This window comes from Hyperoodon ampullatus (assembly GCF_949752795.1).
Source record: "Hyperoodon ampullatus genome assembly, chromosome: 3".
In the NCBI taxonomy this organism is placed as follows: Eukaryota; Metazoa; Chordata; class Mammalia; order Artiodactyla; family Ziphiidae; genus Hyperoodon; species Hyperoodon ampullatus.
In genome coordinates, this window is record NC_136916.1 from 52352698 (window position 1) to 52375726 (window position 23029).

General features: G+C 37.2%; 1 protein-coding gene across 4 annotated transcripts in view; it reads right to left on the minus strand.

Moving 5' to 3' along the window:
* Positions 1–23029, minus strand: part of VPS13C (vacuolar protein sorting 13 homolog C) — a gene marked incomplete at both ends in the record, with an annotated part of 185655 nt that overhangs the window by 80653 nt on the left and 81973 nt on the right. For all 4 annotated transcript variants that reach the window (XM_079700003.1, XM_079700000.1, XM_079700002.1 and 1 more), the window contains 10 exons: positions 429–537; positions 1861–2008; positions 3997–4301; positions 4804–4971; positions 5171–5274; positions 6155–6271; positions 7257–7419; positions 17130–17189; positions 18786–18865; positions 20510–20663. In XM_079700003.1, the coding sequence (XP_079556129.1) occupies positions 429–537; positions 1861–2008; positions 3997–4301; positions 4804–4971; positions 5171–5274; positions 6155–6271; positions 7257–7419; positions 17130–17189; positions 18786–18865; positions 20510–20663 (1408 nt within the window). The remainder of the gene's footprint in view (positions 1–428; positions 538–1860; positions 2009–3996; positions 4302–4803; positions 4972–5170; positions 5275–6154; positions 6272–7256; positions 7420–17129; positions 17190–18785; positions 18866–20509; positions 20664–23029) is intronic.

Below are 23029 nucleotides of genomic sequence, written 5' to 3' on the forward strand. Positions count from 1 at the left end.
GGGGGCATGGGTTCGATCCCTGGTCAAGGAACTAAGATCCTGCATGCCTCACAGTACGGCAAAAAAATTTTTTTTTAATTTTTAAAAAAATTAAAAAATAAAAGTCAGATCAAGTATGCTACATAGCCTAGTGCCAACTTAAAATGTTTTTTTCTCTATACATGCAAGTTCAAAAATTTTTCCAGGAATTCACCATTGATCTGAAACCCTTCTTTATGGCCTCCTCCTAACTCATGCAACTTAGAAATAACTGACTTTACTCAACTTAAAAGCAAACTATGGTTTTATTCAGTAGCATCTTATTTGTTTTCTTGGTAATACAAATCACAATTTGTAAATATATGTTTGTTTACTTCATTTTTATTGTTTGTCTCCCCTACAAAATTGTAAAAAAACATTTATTATACCACCTACTGTCAACTTCTTACCTGTCTCTTGCACTCTTGGTTTCACTTTATTCAAGTCTTCAGTAGCCTCCCCAAGATTTTCTGCTAGTATTCTAAATAAAAGATTAAGATCTTCTTGATTTAGATTAACCTGTGAAATATGATGTTCCAAGAAAAGAAAAAGATATTTCATTTTAAAATGAAACAATTTTAATATGGAAAACAAATCCTTAGTAACAAAACACTAAGGACAGGATACTCTTAACATTGACTAAAAAATTATATAATCACTGTACACTCAAGTATTTCACTACTTATTTCATGTTAAAAATTTTATTTTCAAATATAAGACAGTGTTTGGAGAAAAACAATGTGATTTACAAGTCAATATTAGTTTCATCTACTTAACCAATATGATGACCCTTAGTGAAAGTTAATAATTATTAAAGAAATCAGATCACTTTTTTAAATAAGTGACTTTCAGAACACACATAAATTCTACTTTTTAAACAATAACAATTTCAATGTAATAAAATGGCCACTTTCAATATGAAAAATAGGCATTTCACTCAATGCTATAATTATCTGAGGGGTACTCAGATATCCCTAAAATAAAAGGGTATGTATATAATATATAGAATGAGCTATAATTATAACACACTAATAAATAATTTACAAACAGATCTCTGCTAACATGTACACATAACAAATTTAAAAACTAAGTAACTTTTTTTTTTTTTTTTTTTTTTTTGGCGGTACGCGGGCTTCTCACTGCTGTGGCCTCTCCCGTTGTGGAGCACAGGCTCCAGACGTGCAGGCTCAGCAGCCATGGCCCACGGGCCTAGCCGCTCCGCGGCATGTGGGATCTTCCCAGGCCGGGGCACGAACTCGCGTCCCCTGCATCGGCAGGCGGACTCTCAACCACTGTGCCACCAGGGAAGCCCCCTAAGTAACATTTAACTGAAGATTAAATTCTACTAAAATTAATAAAGATCCTGTTGGACAATATCACAATGAAATTTTCTTTACAACAATCAGTAAAAATTCCACATTTCATTTAGATTTATAATGAGAAAGTCTTCAGAGTCTGAACTTTCAATAAGAAATTTTTTTTCTGGGACTTCCCTGGTGGCGCAGTGGTTAAGAATCCGCATGCCAATGCAGGGGACACGGGTTCGAGCCCTGGTCCGGGAAGATCCCACATGCCGCGGAGCAACTAAGCCCACGCGCCACAACTACTGAGCCTGTGCTCTAGAGCCTGTGAGCCACAACTACTGAGCACATGTGCCACAACTACTGAAGCCCGCGGGCCTAGAGCCCATGCTCCACTACAAGAGAAGCCACCACAATGAGAAGCCCACGTGCCGCAACTAGAGAATGCCCGCACGCAGCAATGAAGACCCAGTGCAGCCAAAACTAAATAAAATTTAAAAATAATTTAAAAGAAAAAAGTTTTTTTCACTCATATACTCACATTCATTGACTCAAGATGACCTTTAATTTCCACAACAGGCACCTTGTGGTACCAAGATGCAGCTAGATTCCGATTTACAGAAAACTCCAAATTAATTGGATGCAACAGCTGAATATCAGGATGGGAGATGCCTGGCTGGATCACTGTCCTAATGAAAAATATAATTGATATATATGCATAAAAATAGGGGTAAATGTAACATATCATTAAAAAAACACGAAGCCCAAAGTTGCTGCTCTAAACACTGATTTGAAACAAAACTGTTTTAGTGTTTTCTAAACTTGGTCTATAATTAATTTAATCTACAATATACTAGCATGGACAGATTAAAACACAGCTGTCCCTTGAACAACACGGGAGACTAGGGTGATGACCCCTCCATGCAATCAGGTAACTTATAGTTTGCCCTTCATATTTCGGTTCCTCTGTGTATGTGGTTCCTCCATAACCACAGTTCTAAACAAGCACAGGTTGTATAATACTGTGTTATTTACCACTAGAAAAAAATATCTGCGCATAAGCAGACCCATGCAGTTCAAACCCGTGCTGTTCAAGGGTCAACTGTATATGATATACAATTAAATGCCTTTAAGAAAACTTTTTTCTTTAAACAGAAGATAGATGACAACCTGAGTAAATTTTTAAAAGAAACTGATATTTTTGAAGCTATGGGGGAAATCATCAATACAGTTGTTCAAGGACTGATATGTGTGCTGGTACAGAGATTAGAGAAAAAAATGGCAAGATGAAAAGTAAGCTATTTCTAAGTTTATAAAGCTCTTCAACCAGGATTCTTTTCTGGACTTGTTTTATAATCATTCCTTTTGTATTTAAGATAATTAAATCTCCTTGGACGGGGTAGAAAATGATTTTAAAATGAACATACACACTTGCAAATGTCCTCGGGTGTGAGCCCTAGAGATACATCATTACTTACACAGCATTCCTGCCAAAAATGTATAAGCTCAATTAAATCATGAGAAATCACTCAGACAAAACTAAACTGAGAGTCATTCTATGAAACAACTAGACTGAACTCTTCAAAACTGTCATCATCATGAAAAACAAAGAAAGGCTGAAGAACTATCCCAGAATAAATGTCTATCAGTACAGAAATCTCCCTCACTAATATAGGATACAATTAAATGCCACATGTTATCCTGGATTGAGGGGAAAATTCTTGGAATAACTGGTAAAATCTGAATATTGAATGCATATTAGATAATAGATTATATCAATGTTAAATTTCCAGAATTTGATAATTGTGGTTATTATGTAAGAGGATTAATGTCCTTGTTCTTAGGAGACACATGCTAAAGCACTTTGGGGCAAAGGGTTAAGATATCTATTCTCAAATAGTTTAGCAATAAATGTTTTAATTTCCAATTATAAAATAAATCTTGGGGATGTAACATATAGGATGGTGACTATAGTTAATAACACTGTACTGTATATTTGAAAGTTGCTAAGAGCATATATCTTAAAAGTTCTCATAACAAGAAAAAAATTTTCTGTAAATATGTGTGGTGATGGATGTTAACTAGACTTACTATGGTGACCATTTAGCAATACACATGACTATCAAATCATTATGTAGTATACCTGAAACTAATATGTCAGCCACACCTGAATAAAAATAAAATTTAAAAATTTTAAATATTTTAAATAATACGTATATACAGAGTTAAAGCAAATATAAATAATTGGTGAATCTATTTGAAAAATTATAGGTACTATTTTTGCAATTTGTCTGTAGGCTTGAGATTTTTCAAAATAAAAAGTTGATTAAAAAACAGTTCTGGGGCTTCCCTGGTGGTGCAGTGGTTGAGAGTCCGCCTGCCGATGCAGGGGACACGGCTTCGTGCCCCAGTCTGGGAGGATCCCACATGCCGCAGAGCGGCTGGGCCCGTGAGCCATGGCCGCTGAGCCTGTGCGTCCGGAGCCTGTGCTCCGCAACGAGAGAGGCTACAACAGTGAGAGGCCCACGTACTGCAAAAAAAAAAAAAACAAAAAACAAAAAAAAAACAGTTCTATGCAACAGAAGTATGTTGAGCATGAATTTCAATAGTCATAAAATTTCATAGACAATACTAAATAATACTTAAATATCAATACATAATTACTGAAAGAGTATACCTAGAAAGCTTAAGCTTTGTTAGCTGCACATCCATTCTGTCAATTACTGGAGGGTCTGAGTAGTCTTCACCAGATACCAGACTGAACTGATTCTGAACTCTGATTAACCCAAGATCTACCACTACTGCACTGGTGGAAATGGAAGACTGTGGGATGACTATAACTGGTGCTTTTAAATCAATATTGATAGAAACACGAAAGCTCCTCTGGGCAAAATCTTTCACACTTGTGGCAGCCTTTTCTGCAGCCTGAGCAGTGGCAGCACTCAGAGCCTCTTTGGCTGTCTGGAAATTGTTCAGGAAGTTCTGTGGACACAAAATAAAAGGAGCAATTCAAAAAGGAGGACAAGCACATCATTTCTAACACCATCTTCTTTTTATTTATGTGCCAATTTTTTTCCAATAAATAACTTTCAATTTAGTCCTATCTTTCTAGTTAGGAAAGAATTACTGATTATCCATCCATATTTATGAGCTACCTGACAAGGGCTAATTATAATTAGACTTATATGGCTGAGGAACAGAGAAGAAAACAGTTTTAATAGTTTTTGCACTTGAGAATTTGGATTCATTATATTCCAGCAAAAATAATTCCAGTTCTAGACAATGCTAGACAAAAATCATTATATGATTCAGATTTCAACTGTTAAAGAGAGGTTTTGACCTCTACATTAATCCATAAAATACCATCAGTAATCGAATCAATGCACAACCTAACATTCAAAGTTTTAAGATTTGCAATCATAATTATCAGACTTATTTTAAGTATTTCTAAGTCAAAAAATCTATATATAAATAGTGATTTTACCAGAAGTGACATGAGGAATTTATGGAGATAGACAATCTGAATACAGCCAACGTTCAGTGACACCACACCATCCACTTTGGACATGTCAGTATAGGAATCCCCCTCAGTAGCATCTGGATACAAATCCAAGTTAAAATGAAAGACTTCATTTCCCATTATTGACACAGCCTGAAAAGCAGAGATTTGAATGCACTCCATCCAATGGACAATGACAAAATAAAATCCCAATTTAAAAGGGTTTATAATCATTACAGAAACATTTTTCTATCAAAATATATTTCATTAGTATTTTAAAAAATAAAATATATTTAAAAATAAAATCTCACGTTCAATCATCAAAAAATATTAATGATTTACTATCACCTACTTTTTTATGAACTGTCTTAGGATCAACATCTGTGACAATAATATTTTCCAATCTGGCAAATAGTGACTGTTTTCTTGACTGAAGAGAAAGGGAAGAATCAAGTCCTGTAAAAAAAATTATATTATTATAATTTCTATAGATACCATAATAAGATCTGAAGATTTTTCTTCCATTGCATAATTTTATTCTATAGGTGATATTTTTTATAAATTTAGCAATGTTTGAACTCACAATTGATAAATAAGTGCAATATTAGATATTTTTAGTTTTATGAACAATGAAACCTATAAACTCATTAAAAAATAATTATCTGAATTTTCAACCTTGTGAAAAAACTACATCTAGTGCAAATAGATTATCTTAGGATTTTAGTAAATTCTTTACACCTTATATCCAGTCATTTACATAGAGACTATAAGAGTTTCATGAATCAAATTCAGACTAGTAGATGCACTGCCAGTTTAGAAAGAACAAAGAAAAACCCTAGCTTTCTGGGTTTTAAGTTCTTCAAGAATTGTATTAAACATATTCTTTACCTTTACCAGATCACAATGAGCTGGTAAAGATAGAGTCAGAGAAAAAAGCTACATTCATTTTAGCAGATTTTGCCTAAAAGAACATAATGGGCTCATAGGATTTGTTCTTCATGATAAGGTTGCTTTGCATTTGTACCAAGATAAAGTGTATTCACAGACCTTAAACTGAATTCTGGGTTGACACTTAGCTCCTCAATAGCATCTCTACATTGACATTAGTATTCCTTTCACCTCTGAGACAACTCTCAGAAGGGTCCAAAACACCAGTATGTGTGGTTCAACTCTCAAAGAGTTAAGAAAACATGCAATCCAATTATGTCATAAAATAAAATAATCCAGTTTTCATAGCTCAGAGCCTTCCATTTTATATATATTTTAGCATTGCAAAAAACAAAAACAAAAAAAAGCTTATCTTTTAAACAATTTTTAATATCATGAGAACTTTTACCTTGAATCTTGATTTCAGCAATATTGTTCTTCTCATCACAAACAATAACACAGAAAGCATTCAACTTGGCAAACAGCCTGAAGTGAATAATGTCACTCTCCTTAGAGGATACAATCACTGCATATAAACAAAGCAATTCTATCACAGTGGATTCTAGTAGTATACACTCTATTAAGGTTTCTTCCCTATATCAAGTGAACCATGGTTCTGCTTAAAATAATTTTAAAACTCTCAAATTCTTAAGTATTTCAAATACTTTTTTTTTGCTTTATATATTCTTTATATATAGTTTGCATTTTTAATAGTGAGATGTACTACTTTGATAATGTAAAAGCAAAAAAAACCTTAAAATACATAAAGATAATGACACTGAAACTCAAGGAAGTTACTGAATATTAAATAACATGCCTATGGTCCCATAGTTTAAGTAGCAGAGTCAGGATTTGAACTGAGTTCTTTCTGATCCAAAAGCTGGGCTCTTATCCAATTCGATGCTATCCCTGCACCCTGGCCCTCATGTCTCTGGGTCTTGATTTCCTTATCTGTAAAATGTTAGGGAAGATTAACCCTCTATGGAGTCCTTTCAGGAGCCACTGAGAGGAGGAAGAGCTCAGAATAAATACAGGTCTTCTTCCCCTAATACCCATATAAAGGCATCCCCCATCACCACCAGAATAAGAACAAAAACTTTTTTTTTTTTTTTTTTTGCGGTACGCGGGCCTCTCACTGCTGTGGTCTCTCCCGTTGCGGAGCACAGGCTCCAGACGCACAGGCTCAGCGGCCATGGCTCACGGGCCCAGCCGCTCTGCGGCACGTGGGATCCTCCCAGACTGGGGGCATGAACCCGCGTCCCCTGCATCGGCAGGCGGACTCTCAACCACTGCACCACCAGGGAAGCCCAAAAAACATTTTTTTTTAAACAACAGTATTAATTACATTTATCTTACATATCAGGCACCCACGTATGACTCAGTTTGAAGGAAAGAACAAAGGTAGGCAAAATGGCATGTACATGACTAACCAGATGGTCTCTAAGATTCCCCATTTAGCTCTACAATTCTAAAACCCTTACTAACAAGAAACAAAACAGTGTTTTTCATACTTTTCTGCAGAGCTGAAGTTTTTTGTTGCTTTTCAGTAGAAACTTGAACTTCCTTGGTATCACCCACGTTTTGGCCATCTGATGGAATAATGGTTGTCAGGTAATTAAGAGAAGAGAGAAGAGCTTGTGTATGCAGCAACAGGTTTAAAGATGAAAAAGCCACCTAGAAATATTTTAAAAAGAAAATTAGTTCCCAGGCCAATTATACCAGTAGTCTGCATGATGTATGCAAAAGGCTCCTAACGAGGCTTGCATCACTGCCATACACCACTTAAAAGGAAGAGAGAAGAGACGAAGACTCACAACTCACAGTCCTTAAACAGGGAATATATGGAGAGTAAATTATACTTACACATTTTGGGGGTTCATTTGAGTATCAAGGTAACCTAATTACTCCATTTCCCAATCCTAATTACCATAGAGCCTACAACCTGCCTGTCATGGCCATTCCAATATTCAATATATATATCACTTTTTTGAATCTTCAATGACTATTATTATGATTATATAAAACATATAAGTTAGAACATGAAACTCCAGAATCACCATGTATTACCACTGTGTTAAGAAATGATTTCAGGCTCTGCACATGGCTCTGCAAATGGCCGTTGAAGCTACAGTGTCAGCAGAAGCCGGGTCGCACTAGGAACTCTGGTGTGAAGCGCTGGGTGTGAGGCCTCTGCACGCAGCACCCTATGAGCAAGTGCATCTACACTAAGCACAAAGGACAAAGAAAAAGCTTGCGGGATCTTGGTTCCCAGGCTGGAGGTCAGGCCTGAGATCCTGTGGTGGGAGCTCCGAGTCCAAACCGCTGGACTAACAGAGAACCTCAGACCCCAGGGAATATCAGTCGGAGTGAGGCCTCCCAGAGGTCCTCATCTCAGCACTGAGACCCAGCTCTACCCAACTGCCTGCGAACTCCAGTGCTGGACGTCTCAGGCCAAACAACCAGTAAGACAGGAATAGAGCACCACCCATCAAAAAAAAAAAAAAAATGAAACGACAAAAAAATATGTTACAGACGAAGGAGCAAGGTAAAAACCTACAAGACCAAATAAATGAAGACGAAATAGGCAACCTACCTGAGAAAGAATTCAGAGTAATGATAGTAAAGATGATCCAAAATCTCGGAAACAGAATGGAGAAAATACAAGAAACATTTAACAAGGATCTAGAAGAACTAAAGAGCAAACAAACAATGATGAACAACACAATTACTGAAATTAAAAATACTCTAGAAGGAATCAATAAAAGAATAACTGAGGCAGAAGAACAGATAAGTGAGCTGGAAGATAAAATGGTGGAAATAGAGAGAGCCGGAGGAAGATGGCGTAAGAGTAAGACGCGGAGATCACCTTCCTCCCCACAGATACATCAGAAATTCATCTACACGTGGAACAACTCCAACAGAACACCTACTGAACGCTGACAGAAGACCTCAGACCCCCCAAAAGGCAAGAAACTCCCCACATACCTGGGTAGGTCAAAAGAAAAAAAGAATAAACAGAGACAATAGGATATGGACGGGACCTGCACCAGTGGGAGGGAGCCGTGAAGGAGGGAAGGTTTCTACACACTACAAGCCCCTTCGCGGGCGGAGACTGCAGGTGGCGGAGGGGGAAAGCTTTGGAGTAGCGGAGGAGAGCACAGCAACAGGGGTGCGGAGGGCAAAGCGGAGAGATTTTGGCACAGAGGATCGGTGCCCTCAGGCACACACCAGCCCGAGAGGCCTGTCTGCTCGGCCGCCGGGGTGGGCGGGGCTGGGAGCTGAGGCTCGGGTATCGGCTTTCAGTCGGAGTGCAGGGAGAGGACTGGGGCTGGCGGCAGGAAGAGAGCCTGAAGGGGTTAGTGCTAGCCCGGAGGGAGTCCGGGGAAAGGGTCTGGAGCTACCGGAGAGGCAAGAGACTTTTTTCCCTTTTGTTGCCTGGTGCGCGAGGAGAGGGCATTCCCCTCCCTCCCCTCTGCCTGAGTGAGCCAGAGCCCCTGAATCAGAGGCTCCTTTAAACCCGTCCTGTCTGAGCGAAGAACGGACGCCCTCCGGCGACCTACGCGCAGAGGCGGGGCCAGGTCCAAGGCTGAGACCCCGGAGTTGTGAGAGCAGAGACAGGGAAATCTCTCAGTGCAGCCTCGGAGGCAGCGGATTAAAGCTCCACGGTCCATTTGATGTGCCCTGCGTCTGTGGAGTGCATGAATGGACAGCGAATCATCCCAAATTGAGGAAGTGGACTTTGAGGACAAGATTTAAGACTTTCCCCCCTTTTTCCTCTTTTTACAACGAATTATCCCAAATTAAGGAGGTGGACTTAGCAAGATTTCAGACTTCTCGCCCTTTTCCTCTTTTTACAACGAATTATCCCAAATCGAGGAGGTGGACTTGGAGAGCAAGATTTTTGATTTTTCCCCCTGCTCTCTTTTTGTGAATGTGTATGTGTAATCTTCTGTGTAAGATTCTCTCTGTATAGCTTTGCTTCCACCATATGTCCTAGGGCTCTATCGGTCCGTGTTTTTTTTTTCAATAATTACTTTTTAATTTTAATAACGCTACTATATTTCATACTTTATTCTATTTTACTTTACCTGCTCTTTCTTTTTTTCCTACCTTCCCTTCCTCCCTCCCTCCCTCCGCTTCTCCTTTCCTTCTTTCTTTTTCTTTCCTCCCTCCCTCCCTCCCACCCTTCTTCTTTCCACTTTCGTTTTCTTTCCTTCCTCCCTCCCTCCCTCCTGTCTTTCTTTCTTTCTTTCCTTCCTCCCTCCCTCCCTCCCTTCTTCCATTCACTCTTCCTTTTGCTTTCATTCCTCCCTCCCTCCCTTTCTTTCCTTCTTTCTTTCCATCCTTCCTCCCTCCCTCCCTCCTTTCTTTCTTTCTTCCTTCCTTCCTTTCTTCCCTTCTTCCTTTCTTTCCCTCTCTCTTTCTTTCTTCTACTAATTCTTTCTTTCTACTTTTTCTCACTGTTATTCTGAGCCGGGTGGATGAAAGGCTCTTGGTGCTGCAGCCAGGGGTCAGTGCTGTGCCTCTGAAGTGGGAGAGCCAACTTCAGGACACGGGTCCACAAGAGACCTCCCAGCTCCACATAATATCAAGCAGCGAAAATCTCCCAGGGATCTCCATCTCAACACCAGCACCCAGCTTCAGTCAACGACCAGCAAGCTACAGTGCTGGTCACCCTATGCCAAGCAACTAGCAAGGCAGGAACACAACCCCACCCATTAGCAGAGAGGCTACCTAAAAACATAATAAGGCCACAGGCACCCCAAAACACACCACCAGACGTGGACCTGTCCACCAGAAAGACAAGATCGAGCCCCAACCACCAGAACACAGGCATTAGTCCCCCCCACCAGGAAGCCTACACAACCTACTGAAACAACCTTAGCCACGGGGGACAGATACCAAAAACAACGGGAACTACGAATCTGCAGCCTGCAAAAAGGAGACCCCAAACACAGTAACATAAGCAAAATGAGAAAGCAGAAAAACACACAGCAGGTGAAGGAGCAAGATAAAAACCTACCAGACCTAACAAATGAAGAGGTAATAGGCAGTCTACCTGAAAAAGAATTCAGAATAATGATAGTAAAGCTGATCCAAGATTCTATTTCCAAGATCCAAAATCTTGGAAATAGAATAGACAATATGCAAGAAACAGTTAACAAGGACCTAGAAGAACTAAAGATGAATCAAGCATCGATTAAAAACACAATAAATGAAATGAAAAATACTCTAGATGGGATCAATAGCAGAATAACTGAGGCAGAAGAACGGATAAGTGAGGTGGAAGATAAAATAGTGGAAATAACTGATGCAGAGCAAAATAAAGAAAAAAGAATGAAAAGAATAGAGGACAGTCTCAGAGACCTCTGGGACAACATTAAATGCACCAACATTCGAATTATAGGGGTTCCAGAAGAAGAAGAGAAAAAGAAAGGGACTGAGAAAATATTTGAAGAGATTATAGTTGAAAACTTCCCTAATATGGGAAAGGAAATAGTTAATCAAGTCCAGGAGGCACAGAGAGTCCCATACAGAATAAATCCAAGGAGAAATATGCCAAGACACATATTAATCAAACTGTCAAAAATTAAACACAAAGAAATCATATTAAAAGCAGCAAGGGAAAAACAACAAATAACACACAAGGGAATCCCCATCAGGTTAACAGCTGATCTCTCAGCAGAAACTCTACAAGCCAGAAGGGAGTGGCAGGACATAATTAAAGTGATGAAGGAGAGAAACCTGCAACCAAGATTACTCTACCCAGCAAGGATCTCATTCAGATTTGATGGAGAAATTAAAACCTTTACAGACAAGCAAAAGCTGAGAGAGTTCAGCACCACCAAACCAGCTTTACAACAAATGCTAAAGGAACTTCTCTAGGCAAGAAACACAACAGAAGGAATACACCTACAATAACGAACCCAAAGCAATTAAGGAAATGGGAATAGAAACATACATATCAATAATTACCTTAAATGTAAATGGACTAAATGCTCCCACCAAAAGACACAGAGTGGCTGAATGGATACAAAAACAAGACCCATATATATGCTGTCTACAAGAGACCCACTTCAGACCTAAAGACACATACAGATTGAAAGTAAGGGGATGGAAAAAGATATTCCATGCAAATGGAAATCAAAAGAAAGCTGGAGTAGCAATTCTTATATCAGACAAAATAGACTTTAAAATAAAGACTATTAGAAGAGACAAAGAAGGACACTACATAACGATAAAGGGATCGATCCAAGAAGAAGATATAACTATTGTAAATATTTATGCACCCAACATAGGAGCACCTCAATACATAAGGCAAATACTAACAGCCATAAAAGGGGAAATCGACAGTAACACAATCATAGTAGGGGACTTTAACACCCCACTTTCACCAATGGACAGATCATCCAAAATGAAAATAAATAAGGAAACACAAGCTTTAAATGAAACATTAAACAAGATGGACTTAGTTGATATTTATAGGACATTCCATCCAAAAACAACAGAATACACATTTTTCTCAAGTGCTCATGGAACATTCTCCAGGATAGATCATATCTTGGGTCACAAATCAAGCCTTGGTAAATTTAAGAAAATTGAAATTGTATCAAGTATCTTTTCCGACCACAATGCTATGAGACTAGACATCAATTACAGGAAAAGATCTGTAAAAAATACAAATACATGGAGACTAAACAATACACTACTCAATAACAAAGTGATCACTGAAGAAATCAAAGAGGAAATTTAAAAATACCTAGAAACAAATGACAATGGAGACACGACGACCCAAAACCTATGGGACGCAGCAAAAGCAGTTCTAAGGGGGAAGTTTATAGCAATACAATCCCACCTTAAGAAACAGGAAACATTTCGAGTAAACAACCTGACCCTGCACCTAAAGCAATTAGAGAAAGAAGAACAAAAAAACCCCAAAGTTAGCAGAAGGAAAGAAATCATAAAGATCAGATCAGAAATAAATGAAAAAGAAATGAAGGAAACGATAGCAAAGATCAACCAAACTAAAAGCTGGTTCTTTGAGAAGATAAACAAAATTGACAAACCATTAGCCAGACTCATCAAGAAAAGAAGGGAGAAGACTCAAATCAATAGAATTAGAAATGGAAAAGGAGAAGTAACAACTGACACTGCAGAAATACAAAAGATCATGAGAGATTACTATAAGCAACTCTATGCCAATAAAATGGACAACCTGGAAGAAATGGACAAATTCTTAGAAATGCACAACCTACCAAGACTGACTCAGGAAGAAATAGAAAATATGAATAGACCAATCACAAGCACTGAAATTGAAACTGTGATTAAAAATCTTCCATCAAACAAAAGCCCAGGACCAGATGGCTTCACAGGCGAATTCTATCAAATATTTAGAGAAGAGCTAACACCCATCCTTCTCAAACTCTTCCAAACAATATCAGAGGAAGGAACACTCCCAAACTCATTCTACGAGGCCACCATCACCTTGATACCAAAACCAGGCAAGGATGTCACAAAGAAAGAAAACTACAGGCCAATATCACTGATGAACATAGATGCAAAAATCCTCAACAAAATACTAGCAAACAGAATCCAACAGCACATTAAAAGGATCATACACCATGATCAAGTGGGGTTTATTCCAGGAATGCAAGGATTCTTCAATATACGCAAATCAATCAATGTGATACACCATATTAACAAGTTGAAGGAGAAAAACCATATGATCATCTCAATAGATGCAGAGAAAGCTTTCGACAAAATTCAACACCCATTTATGATAAAAGCCCTGCAGAAAGTAGGCATAGAGGGAACTTTCCTCAACATAATAAAGGCCATATATGACAAACCCACAGCCAACATTGTCCTCAATGGTGAAAAACTGAAACCATTTCCACTAAGATCAGGAACAAGACAAGGCTGCCCACTCTCACCACTCTTATTCAACCTAGTTTTGGAAGTTTTAGCCACAGCAATCAGAGAAGAAAAGGAAATAAAAGGAATCCAAATTGGAAAAGAAGAAGTAAAGCTGTCACTGTTTGCAGATGACATGATACTATACATAGAGAATCCTAAAGATGCTACCAGAAAACTACTAGAGCTAATCAATGAATTTGGTAAAGTAGCAGGATACAAAATTAATGCACAGAAATCTCTGGCATTCCTGTACACTAATGATGAAAAATCTGAAAATGAAATCAAGAAAACACTCCCATTTACCATTGCAACAAAAAGAATAAAATATCTAGGAATAAACCTACCTAAGGAGACAAAAGACCTGTATGCAGAAAATTATAAGACACTGATGAAAGAAATTAAAGATGATACAAATAGATGGAGAGATATACCATGCTCCTGGATTGGAAGAATCAATATTGTGAAAATGACTCTACTACCCAAAGCAATCTACAGATTCAATGCAATCCCTATCAAACTACCACTGGCATTTTTCACAGAACTAGAACAAAAAATTTCAAAATTTGTTTGGAAAAACAAAAGACCCCGAATAGCCAAAGCAATCTTGAGAACGAAAAACGGAGCTGGAGGAATCAGGCTCCCTGACTTCAGACTATACTACAAAGCTACAGTAATTAAGACAGTGTGGTACTGGCATAAAAACAGAAAGATAGATCAGTGGATCAGGATAGAAAGCCCAGAGAGAAACCCACGCACATATGGCCAACTTATCTTTGATAAAGGAGGCAGGAATGTACAGTGGAGAAAGGACAGCCTCTTCAATAAGTGGTGCTGGGAAAACTGGACAGGGACATGTAAACGTATGAGATTAGATCATTCCCTAACACCATACACAAAAATAAGCTCAAAATGAATTAAAGACCTAAATGTAAGGCCAGAAACTATCAAACTCTTAGAGGAAAACATAGGTAGAACACTCTATGACATAAATCACAGCAAGATCCTTTTGGACCCACCTCCTAGAGAAATGGAACTAAAGACAAAGATAAACAAATGGAACCTAATGAAACTTCAAAGCTTTTGCACAGCAAAGGAAACCATAAACAAGACCAAAAGACAACCCTCAGAATGGGAGAAAATATTTGCAAATGAAGCAACTGACAAAGGATTAATCTCCAAAATTTATAAACAGCTCATGCAGCTCAATAACAAAAAAACAAACAACCCAATCCAAAAATGGGCAGAAGACTTAAATAGGCATTTCTCCAAAGAAGATATACAGACTGCCAACAAACACATGAAAGAATGCTCAACATCATTAATCATTAGAGAAATGCAAATCAAAACTACAATGAGATATCATCTCACACCAGTCAGAGTGGCCATCATCAAAAAATCTAGAAACAATAAATGCTGGAGAGGGTGTGGAGAAAAGGGAACACTCTTGCACTGCTGCTGGGAATGTGAATTGGTACAGCCACTATGGAGAACAGTATGGAGGTTCCTTAAAAAACTAAAAATAGAACTACCATACGACCCAGCAATCCCACTACTAGGCATATACCCTGAGAAAACCATAATTCAAAAAGAGACATGTACCAAAATGTTCATTGCAGCTCTATTCACAATAGCCCGGAGCTGGAAACAACCTAAGTGTCCATCATCGGATGAATGGATAAAGAAGATGTGGCACATATATACAATGGAATATTACTCAGCCATAAAAAGAAACGAAACTGAGCTATTTGTAATGAGGTGGATAGACCTAGAGTCTGTCATACAGAGTGAAGTAAGTCAGAAAGACAAAGACAAATACCATATGCTAACACATATATATGGAATTTAAAAAAAAAAATGTCATGAAGAACCTAGGGGTAAAACGGGAATAAAGACACAGACCTACTTGAGAATGGACTTGAGGATATGGGGAGGGGGAAGGGTAAGCTGTGACAAAGCGAAAGAGAGACATGGACATATATACACTACCAAACGTAAGGTAGATAGATAGTGGGAAGCAGCCGCAGAGCACAGGGAGATCAGCTCGGTGCTTTGTGACCGCCTGGAGGGGTGGGATGGGGAGGGTGGGAGGGAGGGAGATGCATGAGGGAAGGGATGTGGGAACAGATGTATATGTATGACTGATTCACTTTGTTATAAAGCAGAAACTAATTTAAAAAAATAAAAATAAAAAAAAATAAAGTCAAAAAAAAAATGGTGGTAATAACTGCCAGGGAGCAGAATAAAGAAAAAAGAATGAAAAGAATTGAGGACAGTCTCAGAGACCTCCGGGACAACATTAAACGCACCAACATTCGAATTATAGGGGTCTCAGAAAAAGAAGAGATAAAGGAAGGGTCTAAGAAAATATTTGAAGAGATTGTAGTTGAAAACTTCCTTAACATGGGAGAGGAATTAGTCAGTCAAGTCCAGGAAGCATATTGAGTACCATACAGGATATACCCAAAGAGAAACACGCTGAGACACATATTAATCCAACTATCAAAAATTAAATACAAAGAAAAAATATTAAAAGCAGCAAGAGAAAAGCAACAAATAACATACAAGGGAATCCCCATAAGGTATGGGGATATGGGGATATATGTATGCATACAGCTGATTCCCTCTGTTATACAGCAGAAACTAACACAACACTGTAAAGCAATTATACTCTAATAAAGATGTTAAAAAAAAAAGATTTCAAATGTGACATTCATGAGATTTAAATATAAAATATGCAATTAAGAGTGAGTTCTCAGTCACTAAATAATCTTCTAAACCATAATTATGGTCCTATCATTTAAAAAAAAAAGAATATATAGCTTATAGGAGAAAATATTATATTTTTAAAAACAGTAACTCCAGAAACCTAAAATAGCAACACAAATTGCTTTAAAGAATACATGATTTTCTAATAGCAAATTGAAATTTTTAAAAAATCACTTTTTATACAAAAGGACTTCTTTTCATTGCTTCAAGACACTAAGTGGATATAAAAATTATTAAAAGGAAGATTCAATATTCAACAGATTTTCCCATCTCTCAAGAGTATAATCTGAAACTCATTTCTCTCATTTTCTTTTTACTGTATCCTAAAATTACATTTTGCCACTTCTTCCTCTACTTGAGTACCTTAGAATAGCTCCAGAAGTATTCAACATCTCTCCTTGTATTTCACATACTTTCTGAGCCCTGCATTAAAAGACAGTATCTAGTTTGGTTTGTTCAGAATCCTGTTGGTTCTTTGTAAATCAAAGTTCCCTCATCTACAGCATTCCCTCCTTTAGAAATAATTAGGATGTGATACAATGAGTTAAATAACAGTATTATTATCCTGAATCATAAACACAGAGCATGGTAGACATTTATGAGGCTAATTTATAACTTTTAATGGTTCCTCAAAGGATACTGAAGACTTCCAGAGTAGGTTATTTTCCAACAGGATCTATTCTTTTAACAGAATTTCTTACCTTAAGTGTTTGTTCAGTTTTTTCAAAACTAGTTTGAAAACTGGGTCCATTCTTATCAGCCTAAAAAAAAAAAGAAAGAAAAAAACAGTTCTAAAGAAGGAATTAAGACCAAAGTAAATGAATCATTTACTTATAATCTTTACTTTATTTATATTCAGTTCTAACTATTTTTAAATACATTATATATTTAATTTTATTATCATTATTATAAAGTTACATCCAAATCCATTTATTTATCATAAGAGTAAAAACTTGTCCTCCTCTTCAAACAGAGGAGAGCATGGCATCATTCACTTTTGGGAAACTGCAGCTAGGGATCAGAATGATAAACTCTGAGGGTTAGAAGGTTTAAAGGTAGTCTAGCCCATCTATCACCTAATGTTTAAATACCTTTAGAAAGTCTTCAGCAAGTCTATTTTAGGATATCTCCAGTGAAAGAAACCTAATTTTCTTAGAAATCCAAACTTTAGAGAAGTCTGATTTAATGAGGTCTTCACACTGAATCAAAAATCTGTCTCCTGGGATTTCCCTGGTGGTCCAGTGGGTAAGACTCCGGGATCCCAATGCAGGGGGCCCGGGTTCAATGCCTGGTTGGGGAACTAGATCCCACATGCATGCCGTAACTAAAGATCCCACATGCCAAAATGAATGAAGATCCTGCGTGCCACAACTAAGACCCGGTGCAGCCAAAAAAAATAAAATAAATAAATAATCAATCAATCAATAAATACATATTTTTAAAAATCTATCTCCTATCATAATAACCAATTGGTTCAAGTTATGTCCCTTGGGAACATACACAGTAAATTCAAAGTTTTACCTGCTGTGAGAAGCCTTCTGGCTAGATCAATATCCCTGCCTCCCTGCTCCCATAATGCTTTGTGTTCCTCCTTATTAAAGAATCAAACACATTATATATTTTTTTGAATTTTATTTTGTTTTTTATACAGCAGGTTCTTATTACTTATCCATTTTATACACATCAGTGTATACATGCCAATCACAATCTCCCAATTCATCACACCACCACCCCCCCCGCCACTTTCCCCCCTTGGCGTCCATAAAACACATTATATTTTAATTGTTGTTTACCTATCTCCCTACTGGTTTATAAATTCCTTGAGAACAGAGAATATTTTTCATCTCTGTATCCTAACACAACCTGACACAAAAGATGTTCAACAGTTATTGAATAATTAAATAAATCAACTAATCTTGAATGAAGCTGAATACCATCAGTTCATATAACATTCTTCAACATTCTTCATATAATATATTTTTGAGTCCTTCCGAATCCTAGCAATTCTCTTCTGAACCAGATTCAATTTGACTTTATCCCTTTTGATGTAGGATACTTAGCCAAATACCACCTACACATACAATGAATGTAGGTAGGTGAATGTGCCCCAGAAGACAGTAGTAGGACCTACTTCACCCCAGGCTTCCATCTTTGTGGACAAGAAGTGTGACTTTGTAAAATCCTAGTCCTTACTTGAGTGAAAGAGAAAGGTGTGCAAATGGAAAGAGAAACAGTAGATATCCCTATGATTCAAACCTATGATACACAAGAGCCTTTAATAACCTACTGTCATCTTTTTCCTTCCAGAGGATAGTTTAGAGTATACAATAAATATATAAACATTCTATGACCCTTACCTTAATGTACTCTGCTTTTAAGAGATCTAATCCAGGTTTGTCAGAAGAGCTAATCAAGTGAAGGGGCTTCTTTTTGGACCCTAGATTAAAGAAAAAGAAAAAAAAGTGTTTCAAGTAAATTGCTCTTTTTTACATTTGGAATTTTCAACATGTCCTTTTCTTCTTAAAAAATTTTATTACTTAAGCTTTAAAAGACTATCTGCACATATTTTCATGGTTATTAAGGTCATCACTGGTAAAGAAATAAGCCAATCCAAATCCTTACCTTACCTCTGACATTCAACTTACTTAAAAACATGCATACTGTATTTATTTTCTTTGATCTTACATCTGCGTTCAAAAGTAATCAAAACTTCTCTAGATATTTTTAAGACCATATGTGCATTCGTAAGGCAGTAGAAGACTATGGGTGTTAAGAATCAGGAAATATGAATTCTAATTCATCTCTACCTTTACCAAAAGCTATTTAACTTCAGTTTTCTCAACTACATAACAATGAGGTTGAACTAGAAAAACATGTAGTATTCTGTTGAGCTCTAAAATTTCATTCATATTAAAGAAATTTAAATAATTTTCCTTTGTTTAGACTAAGAGAAGGCTTACACAAAAGAGGAAATAGTTTTTTGAAGGGAGGAGAATTGTTAAATTTCTTTAAATTTAAAAACAACAGGTACCACCAGATGTCCTCTATATCCTCATGCACATGTCCCAAGGAACTACCTCCAGAAGCCATGGAGGGAGAAGTGATTTATCCACTCTTTTACCCATCTTGTATTATTTGCAGTTTTATAACTCCTGTTTCTGAGATATCTCAGAATTTTCCACTGAAATAACCTTCTCTAAAGGAAAAAATAGCCTAGAAAATTTATTATTTGTATTTTTCCCCTTAAGACAGTAATGTAAACTCCATCTCTCCACAGTACTTATAGGAGCTTACTAACACAAAGCATTTTTCTTCTACGCTAAGGTTAATTTTAGTTAGAGCTATTTAAAAAATAACAAAAAAATAGGTCTTTATATTTGACTAAAATACTAGGCAAATATTAGGTAACCTTAATTACTGTAGATTCACCCATTCCTTCATTCCTCATCCAATGAGTATACAAGATGTACACTGAAATGCATAAACCATAAAAGCTTCTGAAAGAATTAATTTTCTGTCCCACCATTTTCATTTTCATAACCTGATGCTGCTTCTGATATATGAACACTATTGAATCAAAAGAACAAGAACTTCAATATTATAAGACCAGAGATAAATTCTAGGTTTTGCTATTCATAAGATGCATGATCTTGAGTAACTCACTTAATCTCTTTTTATTTAACCTTCCTTTGTTTGTAAAATGGGAATAATACTCCCTATATAAAGGGGATTTATATGGACTCTCTGAGTAGATCATAGTAGTTAAGAATACAGACCCTAGGGCCAGATTTCTAGGGTTTTAATCATGGTTCAGCCACTAACTAACTAGCAGTGCGACCTTGGGTAAATTATGTAACCAATTTATGACTTTGTTTCCTCTTGTGTAAACTGGAGATAATATAGCATTGCCTATCTTATAGCATTGTTACAAGGATTAAATGAGTTATTATATATAAAATGCTTAGAACACTGCTAGCTATTATTTATTATAATTATTACTACATAAATGAATGTGTTTCAGATACTCAAAAGTGATACTAAATCTGTTACTGTCTATTATTTCTAATTTTATGGCTATTACCTTGAATTTCATGGTAATCCAAGCTGATTTTCTTTAAGTAAGTTACTGCAGTTAAATCAAATGTTCTCATTGTAGCCTCTGTTCCTAACTGAGTAACATTAAACACTAGAATTGTATCCTCTTCCTTCTGTTGTTTGGTAAATTCCAAAATCACCTAAAACAATCAGGACAGCCAATGAAAGGCAGATAAGTACTTTGAATCATACTTAAAAATACAAAATCCTTCTTCATATATACAGTCATGACCATAGTAGAAATTTTGCTCATACTCTTCTATTACCATCAAGTTACTTACCATGATGATTGGAAGTTATCATCTTAAGTTCTATTATTGAGAATATAACTACATCTATCTAAAAATCATGATGAAATTTTATATCCTTATTGATTTACTTTTTTAATTTAGTAAAAATAGGCATGTATGAATCCTTCCTGAATATGGTTTTTTAAAACCTTTATCTCAAAACTAAAAGTCATGTCTGGTGATATAAGAATCATCTCCATTAATGTCAAAAAGTACAACAACGACATTTACTATTACACTACTATTCAAATTTACTGTAGAAATGATAGCCAGTATATTTAGCCAATGAAAAATAAAACATATATGTTGCCATTTTTAAAACATGCAAGTTCTTTGATGGAGGTCAAGAGATGGAGGTCTTTGCCCAACCCCCGCAGCATTTGGGCAGGGTTGTGACTGCTTCAATCAACAGAGTACAGGGCTTCCCTGGTGGCGCAGTGGTTGAGAGTCCACCTGCCGATGCAGGGAACACGGGTTTGTGCCCCGGTCCAGGAAGATCCCACATGCCACATGCCGCAGAGTGGCTGGGCCCATGAGCCATGGCCGCTGAGCCTGCGCGTCCGGAGCCTGTGCTCCGCAACAAGAGAGGCCACAGCAGTGAGAGGCCCTCATACCACAAAAAAAGGCCATGAAACTTCCACCTGGGATTTCTCATTCTGGGGGAAGCTAGTTGCCATGTAAAAAGTTCAACTACCCTGAAGCTGCCATGGTCAGGAGGCTGTGAGTTGGTACTGTGGTCAACAGTCCTAGCCAAGGTCCCAGCCAACATCCAGTATCAACTGCCAGCCTCATGAGTGAGCCATGAGGCCCACTGAGAGTTCAGGTCACTGCTACTCTAGTCAAATGTGACTGAAAGCATGTGAAAGACTACATGCAAAAATTACTAAGCTGGGCCCTTCCAGAATTCCTAACCCACAAAACTGTTAGCAAGATAAAATAGTTGTTTTGAACTATCACATTTTGGGAAAAGCTATAAGCCATCCACAGTAACTGGAAAAATATAAATGCTGAAAAAAAAGCAAAAACTAATACTATTAGCAGTGATATAATCATATACCTAAGAAAAATCAGGAGCGTCAACTGAAAAATAGAAACAATAAAACAGTACAGTAAGATATTCAGTACTGAATTGATATACAAAAATAAATTTCAAATAAATCAATGATTTAAATGAAAGCATTCCAATCATAAAACAATAAATAAAATCATGGGTAAATATTTTTGTAATGGAGGATAATTTTCTAAACACACACTAAAACTAGAATATAAAGAAAAAATTAGATAGATTTCACCACGGAAATATTTAAAACTTCAGCATGGCAAAAAAAGGTCAAATTGGGAAAAATATTTCTAACAGCACTACTATTTTTTCTTAGATGATTTTGATTGTTTATGACTTTAGTTCATTCATTCAGTATTCAATAAAATATTTATTGAGCATCATCTTCCATGTATGAGGGTGTGCCAGCCACTAAGAACATCAAAATGACCAGGACAGACAAAGTCCTTGTCTTCAAGAAGCTTACATTCTAGGGAGGATGGGGAAAAGCAAAGGTTGCTATTTTGTGTTGCGTGCTCAGGCCTTTCCAATAAGATGGCATTTCTAAAGGAAGTAAAGAAGCAAGTCATGCAAGAAAAGAGTTCTCCAGGCAAAGGAAGCAGCAAGCACAAAGAATACGTTTTGGTATACACAAGAAAGAACAAAAGGCAAGTGTAAGCTCCATGAGGAGGAACTCTGCTTACTGCTGTAGCTCTAGTATCTAAAATAATGCCTGGTGCATGACGACACTTGATAAACATTTATGGAAGGAATAAATGAAATATGGCTGGAGCAAAATGAGCAAGGAAGAAGAGAACAGCAGATGAAGCCAAAGAAGTCACATGGTGTGACTTGTAGACCATGTAAGGCCTTGTAGGCCATGGGAAGAATTTAGCTCTTTACTGTGAGTGAGATGGGAAGCCTGTGTAGGGATATGAGCAAAGCAATGGCATGAACTGACTTTCCCTTAAAACAATCACTCTAGGGACTTCCCTGGTGGTCCAGTGGTGAAGAGTCTGCCTTCCAATGCAAGGCACACAGTTCGATCCCTGGTCGGGGAACTGAAATCCCACATGGCATGGGGCAACTAAGCCCACATGCCTCAACGAGAAAGAGAAAACCTGCACGCCTCAACTAGAGAGAAGTCTGCGTGCCACAACAAAAGATCCCACATACC